Below are 16,188 nucleotides of genomic sequence, written 5' to 3'. Positions count from 1 at the left end.
GTAATTTTCAAAGATATTGTCCTCTTATCTTAACTCTACTCGACTATCGAGAAGGAGACATTTGCTTTGGTGCTGGCTCTACAGCACTTCGAGGTTAATGTATTGGTCTCTACCACTCTAGTGGTCTTTACCGATCATAAACCTCTAGTTTTCATTAAAAAGACGAGCTCCACGAATTGCCAACTTATTTGCTGGATTCTCATATTGCAGGAGTTTCCCCTTGAAATCAGACATGTCCATGGTCAGGACAACTTGTTTACTGATTGTCTTTCAAGGGTGGGAAATCAATAAGTTTTGTGTTTAGCCAGTGTGTAGCCCTGGCACACAATTTATTTTGACTGCATGTTTTGCCATATTGGCGATGAGTTTTGTTTTGGTTGCACTCATTCCAAGAGGATGAGAGTTAAAGAAACGTATGTTATTTTACCTCTGTTTCTCAAAACTTCACAGAGTTTTAGGCAGCTATAGAAATACATTTACAAAAAGGGAAGAAAAAATGAAAAACATTGTAAAAAAAAAAGTGTATCTGTGTGTTTCTGTATATACAGTACCAGTCAAAAGTTTGGACACACCTACTCATTCCAGGGGTTTTCTTTATTTTGACTATTTTCTACATTGTAGAATAATAGTAAAGACATCAAAACTATGAAATAACACATGGAAACTATGTAGTAACCAAAAAAGTGAGATTCTTCAGTAGCCAGCCTTTGCCTTGATGACAGCTTTGCACACACTTGGCATTCTCTCAACCAGCATCACCTGGAATGCTTTTCCAACAGTCTTGAAGGAGTTCCCACATATGCTCAGCACTTGTTGGCTGCTTTCCCTTCACTCTGCTGTCCGACTCATCCCAAACTTTTGACTGGTACTGTAAATTGTCCACAACAGAGAAATGGGCTACTTCTATATGAATTAATGAGGAGGCGGAACACACCTCAATTCAAACTGTTGTTAGAAAATACAACTTTTTCGAAAATTATTAGAAATTGACAAGTTGAAACAGCGTATAGATAATTAGCAGGCAGCATGGATTAGTTTGAGGACAGTGCGGTTTAACTGTCCTGTTGCACAATAATCACATTTTGGAAAAGTGAGTGTGCTCGAAATGGTCTTTATACCATCTTCATCTGAATGTATGATATCGCCTGAATATGACACATGGAAATCTAGTGCATCCACAGTGTCCAGAACAATAACTTATCCATTTAATTTAAGATGTTTGTTTTTCTATCCTTTTCTGAGCGACTGAAAATGTATGATATTGAAAATATACTAAAAGGCCAGCAACACTCTGTATAATTCAGTGCTACATGAAATGCCACTATATATACATTCTACCTACCCTACTGAGTATTCTCTACAATACTTTTACTGCAGCACTTAGAATAGTTTTTGCTCTTTAAGCCAATATGTATTTCATACAAAGTGATTTGCATTGGGGGCATTTATTTGACTTCGGGCCAATTTTAATGCAATTGTCACTTAAATATGAACAAATATGAATAATTGTTCATGTTTAGACAATTTCCATATAGCGTGAATAAATACAGGTTATTGACAGTTTTCTACTATTACGCTGGGGACTTTTATTATAAACATTTTCGCAATTCCGTGACCCGGAAGTACCTTTTTAGTGTTGCTGACGAGACGCTGATGAACCAACTCACAGCATCGCCACAGCACTGTGGAAATTATATGCCCAATCTGTAGTGTAACAAGGCCAAGGGTGCCATGGTTCTAGGAATGAGACTGGAAAGGGAAGACTGTGAGGACACCTCTTTGGGATGCTCATAACGTATGTAATATAGCTAGCTTTGGGACACAACATCAGGTGTCTGTGTATTGGTTGAACTCCAACCAATAAAAACCAATAAATAGATTTGATTTACACAACTCCCGATGTTGTGTCCGAAAGCTATAATATAGCCAGCTAATTAGCTAGCTAGCTTCCCTATTTGCACAAAATCTCAAATCTTCTGTCTGTTGCTACAACATTCTGACAGTTAAGTTTACCGGCGTGATCAGAGCAAGAGATCCAACCAGCCTAAGCCTCTTTAGCTAGCTAACTAATAATGATACTGACTGTAATTTAGCTAGTTGTAAGAAAGTCTTATTTTTCTTCTAGGTCGAGGTGTTGTATAGCGTCTGAGTAGCCTAGCTACATAGCTAGGAAACACAAGGACAATGCCTATATCAGACTTCGTGGATGCCTTGAAGGACAACCCTTACTTTGGGGCTGGCTTTGGACTGGTGGGGGTGGGCTCGGCCATTGCTGTGGCCAGGAAATCAGCTCAATTTGGGATGATCTTCTTCCGGAGGAACTACATGATCACCCTGGAGGTGCCCAGTCGGGACAAGAGCTACCACTGGCTGCTGAGCTGGATCACCAAGCACGCCAAGCACACGCAGCACCTGAGTGTGGAGACCTCTTACATGCAGCACGAGAGTGGACGGGTACACACACAGTTTGACTTCCACCCCAGTCCTGGCAACCACATAATCTGGTAAAATGTTGACAAGACTCAATAACCGTGACTGTACTCTCTGATTAGTCTGTTGGAGTTTTCGTAGTGTTCTCTCATAGTTCTTCTCTATTTTTCTCTGAGCTGATGTGAGAAAATTATGCTGAACCTAACGTTGTCAACAGATACCATACTGTAGGATATCTCTTCACTGGTAGCCGGTAGGCACAGTCAGGTCCAAAATTGTCACCCTTGATAAAGATGAGCAAAAAATGCACTATAAAATAAATTAACATACTGAGCTATATTGTGTGCTCAAAATATGTTTTATACTCAGAGAAAGATATATTTTTTAATAAGTAATAATTATTCTAAAAAAGATGGGGGGTAAAAACTATTTTTTCAATACCTTTTAATACCTCACTTTGTGAGGATAATAGCACTGAGTCTTGGGAGGGATCTTAGATCATTCCTCCATACAGAATCTTTACAAATCCTTTATATCATTTGTCTAATCTTACGGACTGCACTCTTCAATTCAAACCACAGGTTTTCAATGGGATTCAAGTCCGGAGACTGAGATGGCCATTGCAAAATGTAGATTTTGTGGTCAATTAATATTTTTTTTGTGGATTTTGTCTCGCTGGAAGATTGACTTGCGGCATAAGTTTCAGCCTCCTGGCAGAGGCAACCAGGTTTTTGGCTAAAATGTCCTGCTACTGTCTGGGTAAGTTCATCATGCCATTGACCTTAACAAGGGCACCAGGACCAGTAACATCAATGATCCACCACCATATTTTACAGTAGGTAAGTGGTTATTTTCTGAATATCATTCTTTCGACGTAAAACCCACCACTGGTGTGTGTGGCGAAAGAGATGTATTTTGATGTCATCCAACAAATGTAAACGCCTGGAGATTGGCACATGGAGTGAAACTGATGCTATGGTCAGATTACATGAAAATAGAGATCTTTGGCCATGCACACAAGTGGTGAGTTTTGCGTAGAAAGAAATATGCATATTCATAAAAGAACCCCATACCTACTTAGTGATTGGGGGGAAAATATTGATGAAGTTACATATCGGGATATAATTTTTTATGTATCATTTTGACAATATTGCAATATTTTTGCGCTATTTGGCTGTACCTGCACCAAAACCCCAGTGTCTTTCCTTCATAGCTTGTTCTCCATCTTCTTTTTAAATAGGGAGCCAATTTGTTTTCAGCACTTTTATTTCCATGACTGATCAAAACTAGTTCTCTCATGGCTCTCTTTTATCCCAGACATATGGTGAGAAATAGGTTTGGAACATCTAATCGCAATGAAACCATAGTATCTAATCGCAATACGTATCGTATCGGCACCTAAGTATTGTGATAATATCGTATCGTGAGGTCCTTGGCAATTCCCAGCCCTACTGGTCCCCTGTGGAAATCGAACGTTACAAGCGCCATGCTCTACCAACTGAGCCACACGGGGTCCTTGTTATGGTCTACAGCGTCATGAACTTTACCCAGTATCAGGACATTTTAGCAGAAAACTGGTTGCCTCTCTTTCTTTGAGCAATTGTATTAATATAAAATCATTTTCAATTTTCACTTTATTTAATTTTTGCTCATCTTTATCGAGGTTGCCAATTATTTTGGACCTGACTGTGTATGTACACAGCTCTGTAGCAACGCATACCAGAATTTAGAAAAACACTTTTGTTTCAGAGTGTGAGTTGGTCAACTTTGTGCTGACTGCCATCCCTGTTTGAGTGCAGGTATGGGAGGAAGTGGATCCGAGTGGAGAGGACCAGAGAGAAACAGATGGTGGATCTCCACACAGGCACACCCTGGGAGTCGGTCACTTTCACCGCCATGGGCAGAAACAGAGAAGTCTTCTTCAACATCCTGCAAGAAGGTACACTAGAATCATCTAGACAAGTAGACACTGACAGTGGCCCAGGAAAATGTGCACACAACTTGATATCTGATTTGATTGGCTGTTGCAGATGAGGGAGATTGGCTGTATTACTAGCTTGTGATATGGAGTTGATTGGCTGGCTGTCTGTCTGTTTGGGTGTGATGCAGCCAGGGAGTTGGCCCTGAAGCAGGAGGAGGGTCGGACGGTGATGTACACGGCCCTGGGCTCCGAGTGGAGGCCCTTTGGGTTCCCGCGGCGACGACGGCCCCTCAGCTCAGTGGTCCTGGAACAGGGCTTGGCCGATAGGATTGTAGATGATGTGAAGGAGTTCATCGGAAACCCCAAGTGGTACACAGACCGAGGTAATTACAATTCAGTAATTAATGACAAATGAATAGGTGTTTTGAAATTGAATTGACTCCATCCCTGTTCACCATACAAGCAGATGAGTGTATGGTCTTGTCAGGGTTAATGTGGGTGTGTTTTGTGTTCTGGATTTAGGGATCCCCTACAGGAGAGGATATCTGCTGTATGGACCTCCAGGCTGTGGGAAAAGCAGCTTCATGTGAGTATGCTAATGATGGTAGTATGGCAGCCCCAACCTTGCTTTGAAGCTTTGTGTTAGTGGTGTTTACTCTCCACACTTATCTGTGTATAATCCCTTATAAACATTTATTCAGTTTAAAGGGATAGATCTCTCAAAATACAAGTTGACATGATTTTCCACTTACCTTTGCTGTTGTCAATTGGCCCAGTTTACAGAGATGGCATTAGCCTCCTTGAACTGAATGTTTTGTTGTTGCATGCTCTGTCTTTGTGTTTCAGCACTGCCCTGGCTGGAGAGCTGGGCTACAGCATCTGCCTGATGAGTCTGAGCGACCGCAGCCTGTCTGACGACCGCCTCAACCACCTGCTGAGTGTGGCGCCGCAGCAGAGTATCATCCTACTGGAGGACGTGGACGCCGCCTTCATCAGCCGAGAGCTGCTGCCCATCGAGAGTATGTATATTGCACCTGCTTGTCCTGCTATATATACAGTACCAGTGAAGACATCACAACTATGAAATAACACATATGGAATCATGTAGTAACCAAAAAAAGTGTTAAACAAATCAAAATATATTTTAGATTCTATAAGTAGCCACCCTTTGCCTTGATGACAGCGTTGTACATTCTGCATTCTCTCAACTAGCTTTACCTGGAATGCTTTTCCAACAGTCTTGAAGGAGTTCCCACATACACTTGAAGTCGGAAGTCTAGATACACCTTAGCCAAAGACATTTAAACTCAGTTTTTCACAATTCCTGACATTTAATCCGAGTAAGAATTCCCTGTTTTAGGTCAGTTAGGATCACCACTTTATTTTGAGAATGTGAAATGAGAATGTGAAAAGAAAATGCTTTATTTCAGCTTTTATTTTTTTCAGCACATTCCCAGTGGGTCAGAAGTTTATATACACTGAATTAGTATTTGGTAGCATTGCCTTTAAGTTGTTTAACTTGGGTCAAATGTTTCGGGTAGCCTACCACAAGCTTCCCACAATAAGTTGGGTGAATTTTGGCCCATTCCTCCTGACAGAGCTGGTGTACCTGAGTCAGGTTTGTAGGCCTCCTTGCTCGCACACACATTTCAGTTCTGCCCACAAATTTTCTATAGGATTGAGGTCAGGGCTTTGTGATGGCCACTCCAATACCTTGACTTTGTTGTCCTTAAGCCATTTTGCCATAACTTTGGAAGTATGCTTGGGGTCATTGTCCATTTGGAAGACCCATTTGCGACCAAGCTTTAACTTCCTGACTGATGTCTTGAGATGTTGCTTTAATATATCAACATAGCTTTCCTGCCTCATGATACCATCTATTTTGTGAAGTGCACCAGGCCCTCCTGCAGCAAAGCACCCCCACAACATGATGCAACTGTGCTTCACAGTTGGGATGGTGTTCTTCAGCTTGCAAGCATCACCCTTTTTCCTCCAAACATAACGATGGTCATTATGGCCAAACAGTTCTATTTTTGTTTCATCAGACCAGAGGACATTTCTCCAAAAAGTACGATCTTTGTCCCCATGTGCAGTTGCAAACCGTAGTCTGGCTTTTTTATGCCGGTTTTGGAGCAGTGGCTTCTTCCTGGCTGAGTAGCCTTTCAGGTTACGTCGATATAGGACTCGTTTTACTGTGGACATAGATACTTTTGTACCTGTTTCATCCAGCATCTTCACAAGGTCCTTTGCTGTTGTTCTGGGATTGATTTGCACTTTTCGCACCAAAGTATGTTCATCTCTAGGAGACAGAACGCTTCTCCTTCCTGAGCGGTATGATGGCTGCGTGGTCCCACAGTGTTTATACTTGCATACTATTGTTTGTACAGATGAACATGGTACCTTCAGGCGTTTGGAAATTGCTCCCAAGGATGAACCAGACTTGTGGAGGTCTTAGCTGATTTCTTTTGATTTTCCCATGATGTCAAGCAAAGAGGCACTGAGTTTTAAGGTAGGCCTTGAAATACATCCACAGGTACACCTCCAATTGACTCAAATGATGTCAATTAGCCTATCAGAAGCTTCTAAAGCCATGACATCCTTTTCTGCAATTTTCCAAACTGTTTAAAGGCACAGTCAACTTAGTGTATGTAAACTTCTGACCAACTGGAATTGTGATACTGTGAATTATAAGTGAAATAATCTGTCTGTAAACAATTGTTGGAAAAATGACTTGTGTCATGCACAAAGTAGATGTCCTAACCGACTTGCCAAAACTATAGTTTGTTAACAAGAAATGTATGGAGTGGTTGAAAAACGAGTTTTAATGACTCCAACCTAAGTGTATGTAGACTTCCGTCTTCAACTGTAGGTTAGTTAATGTTTACTTGATTATGTCATTCACTATGCTTACTATGGGGACGGCTCGATCAAGACTCTCTACTTTAATAAAGGTTAAATAAAAACAAGACTTCCTTCCAGTTCGGTTGCTCTTTAGGACTCATTATTGCATCTCTCTGTCCCACAGGCACTCTGGCCTACCAGGGCATGGGCAGGCTGACCTTCAGTGGCCTCCTCAACGCTTTGGATGGAGTGGCCTCGTCAGAGGCCAGAATAGTCTTCATGACCACCAACTTCATAGACAGGTATGAGCCACCTTGTGATTTAATACAGTATCTAGCAACATTTGTTTGTATTGTGATCTAATCCTTTGTGTATCCTGACTACCATCTCCCTTCATCCCTGTAGGTTGGACCCAGCTCTGATCAGGCCGGGCCGTGTGGACTTGAAACAATATGTGGGCCACTGCACCCACTGGCAGCTCACCCAGATGTTCCGACGCTTCTACCCAGCCGAGCCGGCCACAGAGGGGGACCGCTTTGCGGAGAGCGCGCTGGCCGCCCACCCCAACATCAGTGCTGCCCAGGTGCAGGGGCACTTCATGCTGTTCAAAATGGACCCAACAGGCTCCATAGACAACGTGGCCAAGATGAAGGAGTGAGGAGACTTAAAGGACTCTGGGAAGGAAGGTCACAGAAGCAGTCGCCATTTGACACGAAAGGAGAAGTTAAATGGACTCTGTTTGAGATGGAAAATGCTGTAACTTGTCAAACCTTTGATGTGCTTTTTATGGCAAAGTCACATACTGAATAAAAGTGAGTGAGTGTAAATTAAACATGTTTTAAATAAAATCGAAGGCACACGAGTAAGTGGGTACTATTGACGTGGTATTTACAGTATGTAGAGATTCAAACTAAAAGGGGGGTGGCATGTATTACCCTCTCCGAATTCTAAGATAATTCAATGGCAAATCTGTCTGAGAAGCCATCCAGTTCACAGAACCACACTTCTATAACAAGTCTCGAACTCCCTCCTACCGGGACATGCTGCTTTCTCAAATCCACTCTGCATTTGATTGCATATTGGCATAAGTCTACCTTCACCTAGGTAGCCTTTCTCATTGGTTGATTTGAGAAGTCTCTGTCACAATCTGTTTTTGGCAACTGCTTAAGTATTGATGTCCCTAGCTTATACAATGTTATTGATTTGAGGTTGGTTGGTACCTGTATTACTGAGCTTTGAGATTGGGAGAAAACTAAGTACTGCAATATTACGATATAATTACTGTAGAAACTAATCCAGTAATTATATAATGCAATATTGTGCTAACAGTCATTGCTCGTAACTGACTAACTCTGAACTGGTCCAAGATGTAAAGTTAAGCCCCTCTACTTCCTCTATGTAAGAGTAAGCTCCACAGAAAGATAAGTTGAGTAGAGATAAAATGTTAATACGTATGGCGTTTTTTCTGTATTCTTTGCTCGGTGTCTTACGCAACCTAGCTGACTTTATTTAGGAAGTGGAGGAGGTCTACAGTGTGTGTATATATATATACAGCAGTTTACATAGGGGTCACACTGTAAGGACAGACTGGAGATAGGGTCGCTGTGTGCTCCTCTGTAAGTGTATGTGCCAATCATTTGTGTTTATCACTATTGTATTTTTCTCCTTGATTTACAACATAATTGTATACTTTTGGGGTTTTATTTTAGATTAGTGGTTGTATCATATAATGACATTTCTTTATGTTTTAGTACTAATTACTCTACATTCACCTACTCTGGATACAGGCAAGATGAACGATTTTTACCCCCAGCAATTACCCAGCGGGCTAAGCTGGTTTCCCAATGGGATGTTCTGTAGTAAAGTCAGATTCTCCATCCCTTTATATCTCCAGCTTATGGGGCGGCAGGTAGCCTAGCGGTTAGAGAGCGGGCCAGCAACCAGAGGGTTGCTAGTTTGAATCCTGGGTCCGATGGGGAAAATCTTGCTGGAAGTGAGCTTCCAACCGGAGCGTTGCTCGTATCAAGTACTAGATGCACTTGCCTGCCGTTGTGCCATTGACAAAGGTAATGAACTCCCCACAACAACAGCTCGTGTGGCTGCCCCTAGCACCTCTCCAAAACCTGTATGTGTATCTTTCAGAGGGGTTGGGTTAAAAGCGGATGTAATTTCGGTTGGACCTATGTGCAATTGACTAAAAAACTGACCTTGATCTTCTATCCATCCATCCTTTTCATCTGATGTCTTGTCATATTTCAGTTTCACACTATTAATTGAATTCTATTGTAATGATATCTTTTTTCTCTCAAATAAGTTATGTTTTGCCAGAGAGACTTGTGGCTGCTCTAACCCTGCAGCCAAACTGGACTCAGATATTCAAAAGAGAAACTGTCATTTTTAGATGTGACAGAAGATGGAGGAGCCACTGACTGGGACTGTAAATGGAGATTGAATGATACGTCAGTGAATTCCAATACAGATCATGGATACAGAATCCATTTTTTCCCAGCAATTTACATGGATGTCTACACTTGTATTGGTGTGAAAAGAGCAGGATATACACATGGCATTTTCAAACTATACACATGCACACTCGCAGCTTCAAATTTGATCTGTAAGCAATGCTATTAGTCTCACTGTGTCAGGTAAGTTTATCTAACACAGACATTAGGATGTTTTAGAAGGACTGGTAAGGCTGATGTAAGATGCTCAGCTGTGAAGTACATTGTGAACATTTCCAATGCATCTCCCCATTACAGAGAGGCCCAGAGCTGTAGCGAATGTTTCAAAATGGTGGCTGAATGTAGGAGACTGTGACTGAGCTGTGGGGTTGAAGGCTATTCTACAGGCTGCAAGTTTGTCTGGGATAAGATTCTTCCCATGAATCCCCTGGGTCCTGCTACAATTTCAGCTCTGTTAAATTAACCGATAGAGGAAGATACAAGTGTAAAGCTGGGAGAGGTGGCTGTCAAACAAGAGACAGCAAAACTCAGTTTCTCTGGTTGGCAGGTCAGTCTGACCTAGTCCCTATTGGTTTCATATGGGCTTCCCCTAACCTCACTGAAGATTAATCCTCACAGAGTTCAACACTTTAGGAATCAGTCTCTTTCACTGCGCTATGAGGTTAAAGAAAGTCTTCATGGATGGAGATTGAAGAGGTTCACGACAGAGTCAGGAGAAGTGACAGGGTGTCCATCTGAGTTGGCTAAAATTTGACAAAGTTGCTCTATACCTGTGTAGTACAGCTGTAATTACTATGGTAACAGTGTCATTTTCATGTTGTTACATAGTAGTTTAATAACTACTTTAAAATTGTATAATAATGGGGTTGATGTACAGCAAAATATGATTGTCTTGCAGTTGTACAGGTGGTAATGTGACCTTGGAGACTCCTACGCATCCTGTGACAGGGAAATATGTGACTGCTGTAGAAATAAGACTACTCCCTCCCGTTCCATCCCAACATTTTATAAAGATGGATCACTCCATTGAGAACCAGACTACAGGAGAGTTGACCATCCCCTCAGTATCAAAGACCGATGAGGGCTTCTACAAGTGTAAATACCGAGGCTCTGGAGAATCACCAGAGAGCTGGAGAGGTAAGACATTATCTTTGTAGACAAAGTTCTCATTGATTCAAATCCACATATATTTAACATCCGTTTAAAACTTGTACTACAATTGCACGTTTGTTATTTCAGAGTCTCCAGTCCCTAGGCCCTCTACACTAATTGATGTGGGAGTGGTTGTGGTACTGATCGTGGCCGTTGATCTACTGGTGCTGCTTATTTGCCTACTAAAAATAAAAGCTAAGACATTTACTCTGATATTCAATTGACTGTAGTTTACAAATGAGTCATATTCAGGAAAAAAGGGCTGCTTTAGGATTACACTAACACCTGCAACTCAACAGTGAAACACAGGACAGACTACAAGTGGATCTTTGCTATGACTAGAGGTGCTGTACTGATCTGATCGGTTTTGTTTGATATCTTTCGTCCAGTAAAGTGAAGAGAACAACATGGCAACCAGGACCAGAGATACCACTGCAGCGTCGGCATGGTCAGTCCGCTTGTTTCTTCTCACTTCAACCGCTGATCTAATGTACTCTATGAATCATGTAAAGCTATGAATCTGATCTAAATGTTTCTTTTTTTCTCTCAATTAGCCTCCCATGTAATCAATTACCACATTTAATTATTGAATAGATTAGTAATATTCTAAGGCAGGGGTGGGCAAATCTGATCCTGGAGGGCTTTTTCCCCCAGACCAGCTATAACACGGCTGATTAAACATGATTGTGGAAGACCTTGATCTATTAAATTGATAGTTAATTACTCAAAACAGTAGTGTACGTGGGATGGACAGATTTCATACACTGCAGACCTTCCCAGCTTTAAGGAATCAACTGATCCATGACGCCATATTATGCATGGTTGTTAGTGCCCCCTGCATTTTCTAATAGCGAATATACTGGATTAAAGAGTAGAGGGATCATTACTGTCTTTCTAATGCTGTTCAATTATTCTACATGTTAGGTCAGACTAATCCACCACATGCAGATGCAATTTACTCTGTGCTGAAGATGCCTGTTGCAGGTAAAACAGAGTCGTACACTCTTAGAAAAAAAGGTGCGATCTAGAACCTAAAGGGGTTCTTCGGCTGTCCCCATAGGAGAATCATTTGAAGAACCCTTTTGGTTCCAGGTAGAACCCTAAAACTAAAAACTGAATTGGTCTATTCATTAATTTTTCAGACACTCTTATCCAGAGCAACTTACAGTAGGGAGATTTTCATAATTTTTCATACTGGTCCCCCATGGGAATCGAACCCACAACCCTAGCATTGCAAGCGCCATGCTCTAGCAACTAAGCCACATCATCACACCGCAATCCACTTGATGTCTCAATGTACTCAATTACTGTATTGGCCATTGTTTTTCTTCATGGTGATGGAAAGTCTACAGGTACAAACCTAGATGACCAGCCTATGTACTATACACTAATATACATACATTTACATTTAACATTTAAGTCATTTAGCAGACGCTCTTATCCAGAGCGACTTACAAGTACATACATTCATACTTCATACTTTTTTTTATTTTTTTGTACTGGCCCCCCGTGGGAAACGAACCCACAACCCTGGCGTTGCAAGCGCCATGCTCTACCAACTGAGCCACACGGGGCCCTACATTTTCATTAAGTGGTTTGTAAGGATGCTAAATTAATACTGCACAAAAAAGTGGTTGTTTTCCATGATCTTATCAATAAATATATTACATTTAATGTGGGTGTTTGGGGTCTTTGCCCATAACTTTACAACTTTTGATGTAAATGTTTGAGGGCAGGATTTAGTTATTTCTGGATTCCATTAGAATGGTGATCACAGATAAAGGGACAGGGCAACAACTCTTACAATTCCACCTATTGAATCCTGCAAGATACTGTTCTTAATTATACAAGTACCTTTTTTGCCAAAGCAGAGATGCTGAAAAAGATTTATTGCCCGTGATACAGAGGTATATATCAGTCCGCTAATACTTATAAAGGCCCAGTGCACTACCAACACACCTTCAGAGAAATGTACAAGATGTGGTTAGAAGAGGGGCCAGTATTTCAATGATTAGGCTGACATCAACACAGACAACAGAGGATACCAGTGAACAGAAGTAGGGTCAGTTCAGGTCGTGTCACCCTTAGTGATAAATTATCATATTTAATCTGAAATGTCATACAAATTCCAAGAACAGATCACTCTGGAGTGAGATGTAAAAACAAAAAACAAAAATCTAATTTAGCCTACTAAAAACCAAACGGAAAAGGAAATTCTTGCCTATCTCACCCATACAGTGCCTTCAGAAAGTATTCACACCCCTTAACTTTTAACACATTTTGTTGTGTTACAGCTTGAATTTAAAATGGATTAAATGTCGATTTTTCTGTCACTGGCCTACACACAATACCCCATAATGTCAAAGTGGAATTATGTTTTTTGAATGTTTTGCAAATGATTTAAAAAAATGAAAAGGTGAAATGTCTTGAGTCAATAAGTATTCAACCCCTTTGTTGTGGCAAGCCTAAATAAATTCAGGAGTAAAAATGTACTCAACAAGTCACGTAATAAGATGCATGGACTCACTCTGTGTGCAATAATAGTGTTTAACATGATTCTTGAATGACTACCTCATCTCTGTACCCCACGCATACAATTTTCTGTGAGTCCCTCAGTTGAGCAGTGAATAGGCGTCCTTCCTAACTAAGTTGCTGAAAAGGAAGGAAACCGCTCAAGGATTTTACTGAGGCCAATGGTGACATTAAATCAGTTACAGAGTTTAATGGCTGGGGATGGATAAATAACATTGTAGTTACTTCACAATACTCACCTAATTGACCGAGTGAAAAGAAGGAAGCCTGTACAGAATCCTACCGATCCTTGACTTCGGCGATTTATAAAATAGCCTTCAACATTCTACTCAGCAAATTGGATGTAGTCTATCACATTGCCATCCGTTTTGTCACCAAAGCCCCATATACTACCCACCACTGCGACCTGTATGCTCTCGTTGGCTGGCCCTCGCTACATATTCGTCACCAAACCCACTGGCTCCATGTCATCTATAATTCTTTGCTAGGTAAAGCCCCGTCTTATCTCAGCTCACTGGTCACCATAGCATCACCTACCCGTAGTACGCGCTCCAGCAGGTATATTTCACTGGTCATCCACAAAGCCAACACCTCCTTTGGCCGCCTTTCCTTCCAGTTCTCTGCTGCCAATGACTGGAACGAATTGCAAAAATCACTGAAGCTGGAGACTAATATCTCCCTCACTAACTGTAAGCATCAGCTGTCAGAGCAGCTTACCGATCACTGCACCTGTACACAGCCCATCTGTAAATAGCACACCCAACTACCTCATCCCCATATTGTTATTTATTTTTTGCTCTTTTGCACCCCAGTATCTCTACTTGCACATCATATTCTGCACATCTATTCACTCCAGTGTTAATGCTAAATTATAATTATTTCGCCACTATGGCCTATTTATTGCCTTACCTCCCTAATTTTACTACATTTGCACACACTGTACAAATATTTTTCTATTGTGTTACTGACTGTACATTTGTTTATCCCATGTGTAACTCTGTGTTGTTGTTTTTGTCGCACTGCTTTGCTTTATCTTGGCCAGGTTGCAGTTGTAAATGAGAACTTGTTCTCAACTGGCCTACCTGGTTAAATAAAGGTTAAATAAATGTTTTTTTTAAATATATATATACAAATATTACAAAACATGCATCCTGTTTGCAAAAAGACACTAAAGTAATACTGCAAAAACGGTGGCAAAACAATATTTTTTTTGTCCTGAGTACAAAGTGTAATGTTTGGGGTAAACTCAATACAACACATTACTGAGTACCACTCTCCATATTTTCAAGCATAGTGGTGGCTGCATCACTACAAACTGAAAGGGTACACCCACACAGACAGCGTGGTGAAGAAGGCACAGCAGCGCCTCTTCAACCTCAGGAGGCTGAAAAAATTTGGCTTGTCGTCAAAAACACTCACAAACTTTTACAGATGCACAATCGAGAGCATCCTGTCGGGCTGTATCACCGCCTGGTACGGCAGCTGCTCCGCCCATAACCGTGAGGACCTCCAGAGGGTAGTGAGGTCTGCACAACGCATCACCGGGGGCAAACTACCTGTCCTCCAGGACACCTACACCACCTGATGTCACAGAAAGGCCTCAAGGACAACAACCACCCGAGCCACTGCCTGTTCACCCCGCTATCATCCAGAAGGCGAGGTCAGTACAGGTGCATCAAAGCGGGGACCGAGAGACTGAAAAACAGCTTCTATCTCAAGGCCATCAGACTTTTAAACAGCCATCACTAACATTGAGTGGCTGCTGCCAACATACTTAACTCTAGCCATTTTAATAATGGAAAAATTGATGTAATAAATGTATCACTAGCCACTTTCAACAATGCCACTTTATATAATGTTTACATACCCTACATTACTCATCTCATGTGTTTATACTGTACTCTATACCATCTACTGTATCTTACCATCTTGATGTAATAAATGTATCACTAGCCACTTTAAACAATGCCACATTTACATTTACATTTAAGTCATTTAGCAGACGCTCTTATCCAGAGCGACTTACTTTATATAATGTTTACATACCCTACATTACTCATCTCATATGTTTATACTGTACTCTATACCATCTACTGCATCTTGCCTATGCCGTTCGGCCATCACTCATTCATATATTTTTATGCACATACTCTGATTCATTCCTTTACACTTGTGTGTATAAGGTAGTTGTTGTGAAATTGTTAGGTCAGATTACTTGTTAGATATTACTGCATGGTCGGAACTAGAAGCACAAGCATTTCGCTACACTCGCATTAACATCTGCTTACCATGTGTATGTGACAAATAACATTTGATTTGATGTTATGGGTATGCTTGTAATCATTAAACACTGGGGAATTTTTCAGAATGAAAAATAAATGGAATGGAGCTAAGCACAGTCAAAATCCTAGAGGAAAACCTGGTTCTGTCTGCTTTCCATCAGACACTGGGAGATTAATTCACCTCTCAACAGGACAGTAACCTAAAACACAAGGACAAATATAGACTGGAGTTGCTTACCAAGAAGACAGTGAATGTTCCTGAGTGGCCGAGTTACAGTTTTGAATGAAATCTACTTGAAAATCTATGGCAAGACCTGAAAATGGTTGTCTTGCAATGATCAAAAAACAATTTGACAGAGCTTGAAGAATTTAGAAAATAATAATGGGCAAATGTTGCACAATCCAGGTGTGGAAAGCTCTTAGAGACTTACTCAGGAAGACTCACAGATGTAATCGCTGCAAAAGTTGCTTCTACAAAGTATCGACTCAAGGGTGAGAATACTTATGTAAGTGAGATACTGTATTTCATTTTCAATAAATTAGGAAACATTTCTAAAAACATGTTTTC

General features: G+C 41.0%; 1 protein-coding gene across 2 annotated transcripts; it reads left to right on the top strand.

The window, feature by feature from the left end:
* Positions 1 to 1,618: 1,618 nt before the first annotated feature.
* Positions 1,619 to 8,054, top strand: bcs1l (BC1 (ubiquinol-cytochrome c reductase) synthesis-like). 2 transcript variants are annotated; one of them, XM_071340344.1, is made up of 8 exons: positions 1,619 to 1,795; positions 2,126 to 2,504; positions 4,230 to 4,369; positions 4,540 to 4,734; positions 4,874 to 4,937; positions 5,198 to 5,370; positions 7,377 to 7,494; positions 7,598 to 8,054. In XM_071340344.1, the coding sequence occupies exons 2-8, from the start codon at positions 2,185 to 2,187 to the stop codon at positions 7,848 to 7,850; spliced, it is 1,263 nt and encodes a 420-aa protein (XP_071196445.1). In that variant the 5' UTR covers positions 1,619 to 1,795; positions 2,126 to 2,184; the 3' UTR covers positions 7,851 to 8,054. The 2 variants fall into 2 exon arrangements, with proteins under 2 accessions (XP_071196445.1, XP_071196444.1); XM_071340343.1 differs by having other exon boundaries at positions 1,619 to 2,504.
* The last annotated feature ends 8,134 nt before the right edge of the window (positions 8,055 to 16,188 follow it).

The sequence above is a fragment of the Salvelinus alpinus genome, chromosome 14, assembly GCF_045679555.1.
Source record: "Salvelinus alpinus chromosome 14, SLU_Salpinus.1, whole genome shotgun sequence".
Lineage (NCBI taxonomy): Eukaryota > Metazoa > Chordata > Actinopteri > Salmoniformes > Salmonidae > Salvelinus > Salvelinus alpinus.
The sequence above is the reverse complement of the archived record's forward strand: the minus strand, read 5'-3'. Positions and strand labels throughout refer to the sequence as shown.

What these genes read in the sequence shown, in the direction of transcription:
- bcs1l (XM_071340344.1), top strand. Translation starts at nt 2,185, where the DNA reads ATGCCTATATCAGACTTCGTGGATGCCTTGAAGGACAACCCTTACTTT. An exon ending in CCTGGCAACCACATAATCTG is followed by an intron (nt 2,505 to 4,229) that starts GTAAAATGTTGA and finishes GTTTGAGTGCAG; the next exon opens with GTATGGGAGGAAGTGGATCC. An exon ending in TGTGGGAAAAGCAGCTTCAT is followed by an intron (nt 4,938 to 5,197) that starts GTGAGTATGCTA and finishes TTTGTGTTTCAG; the next exon opens with CACTGCCCTGGCTGGAGAGC.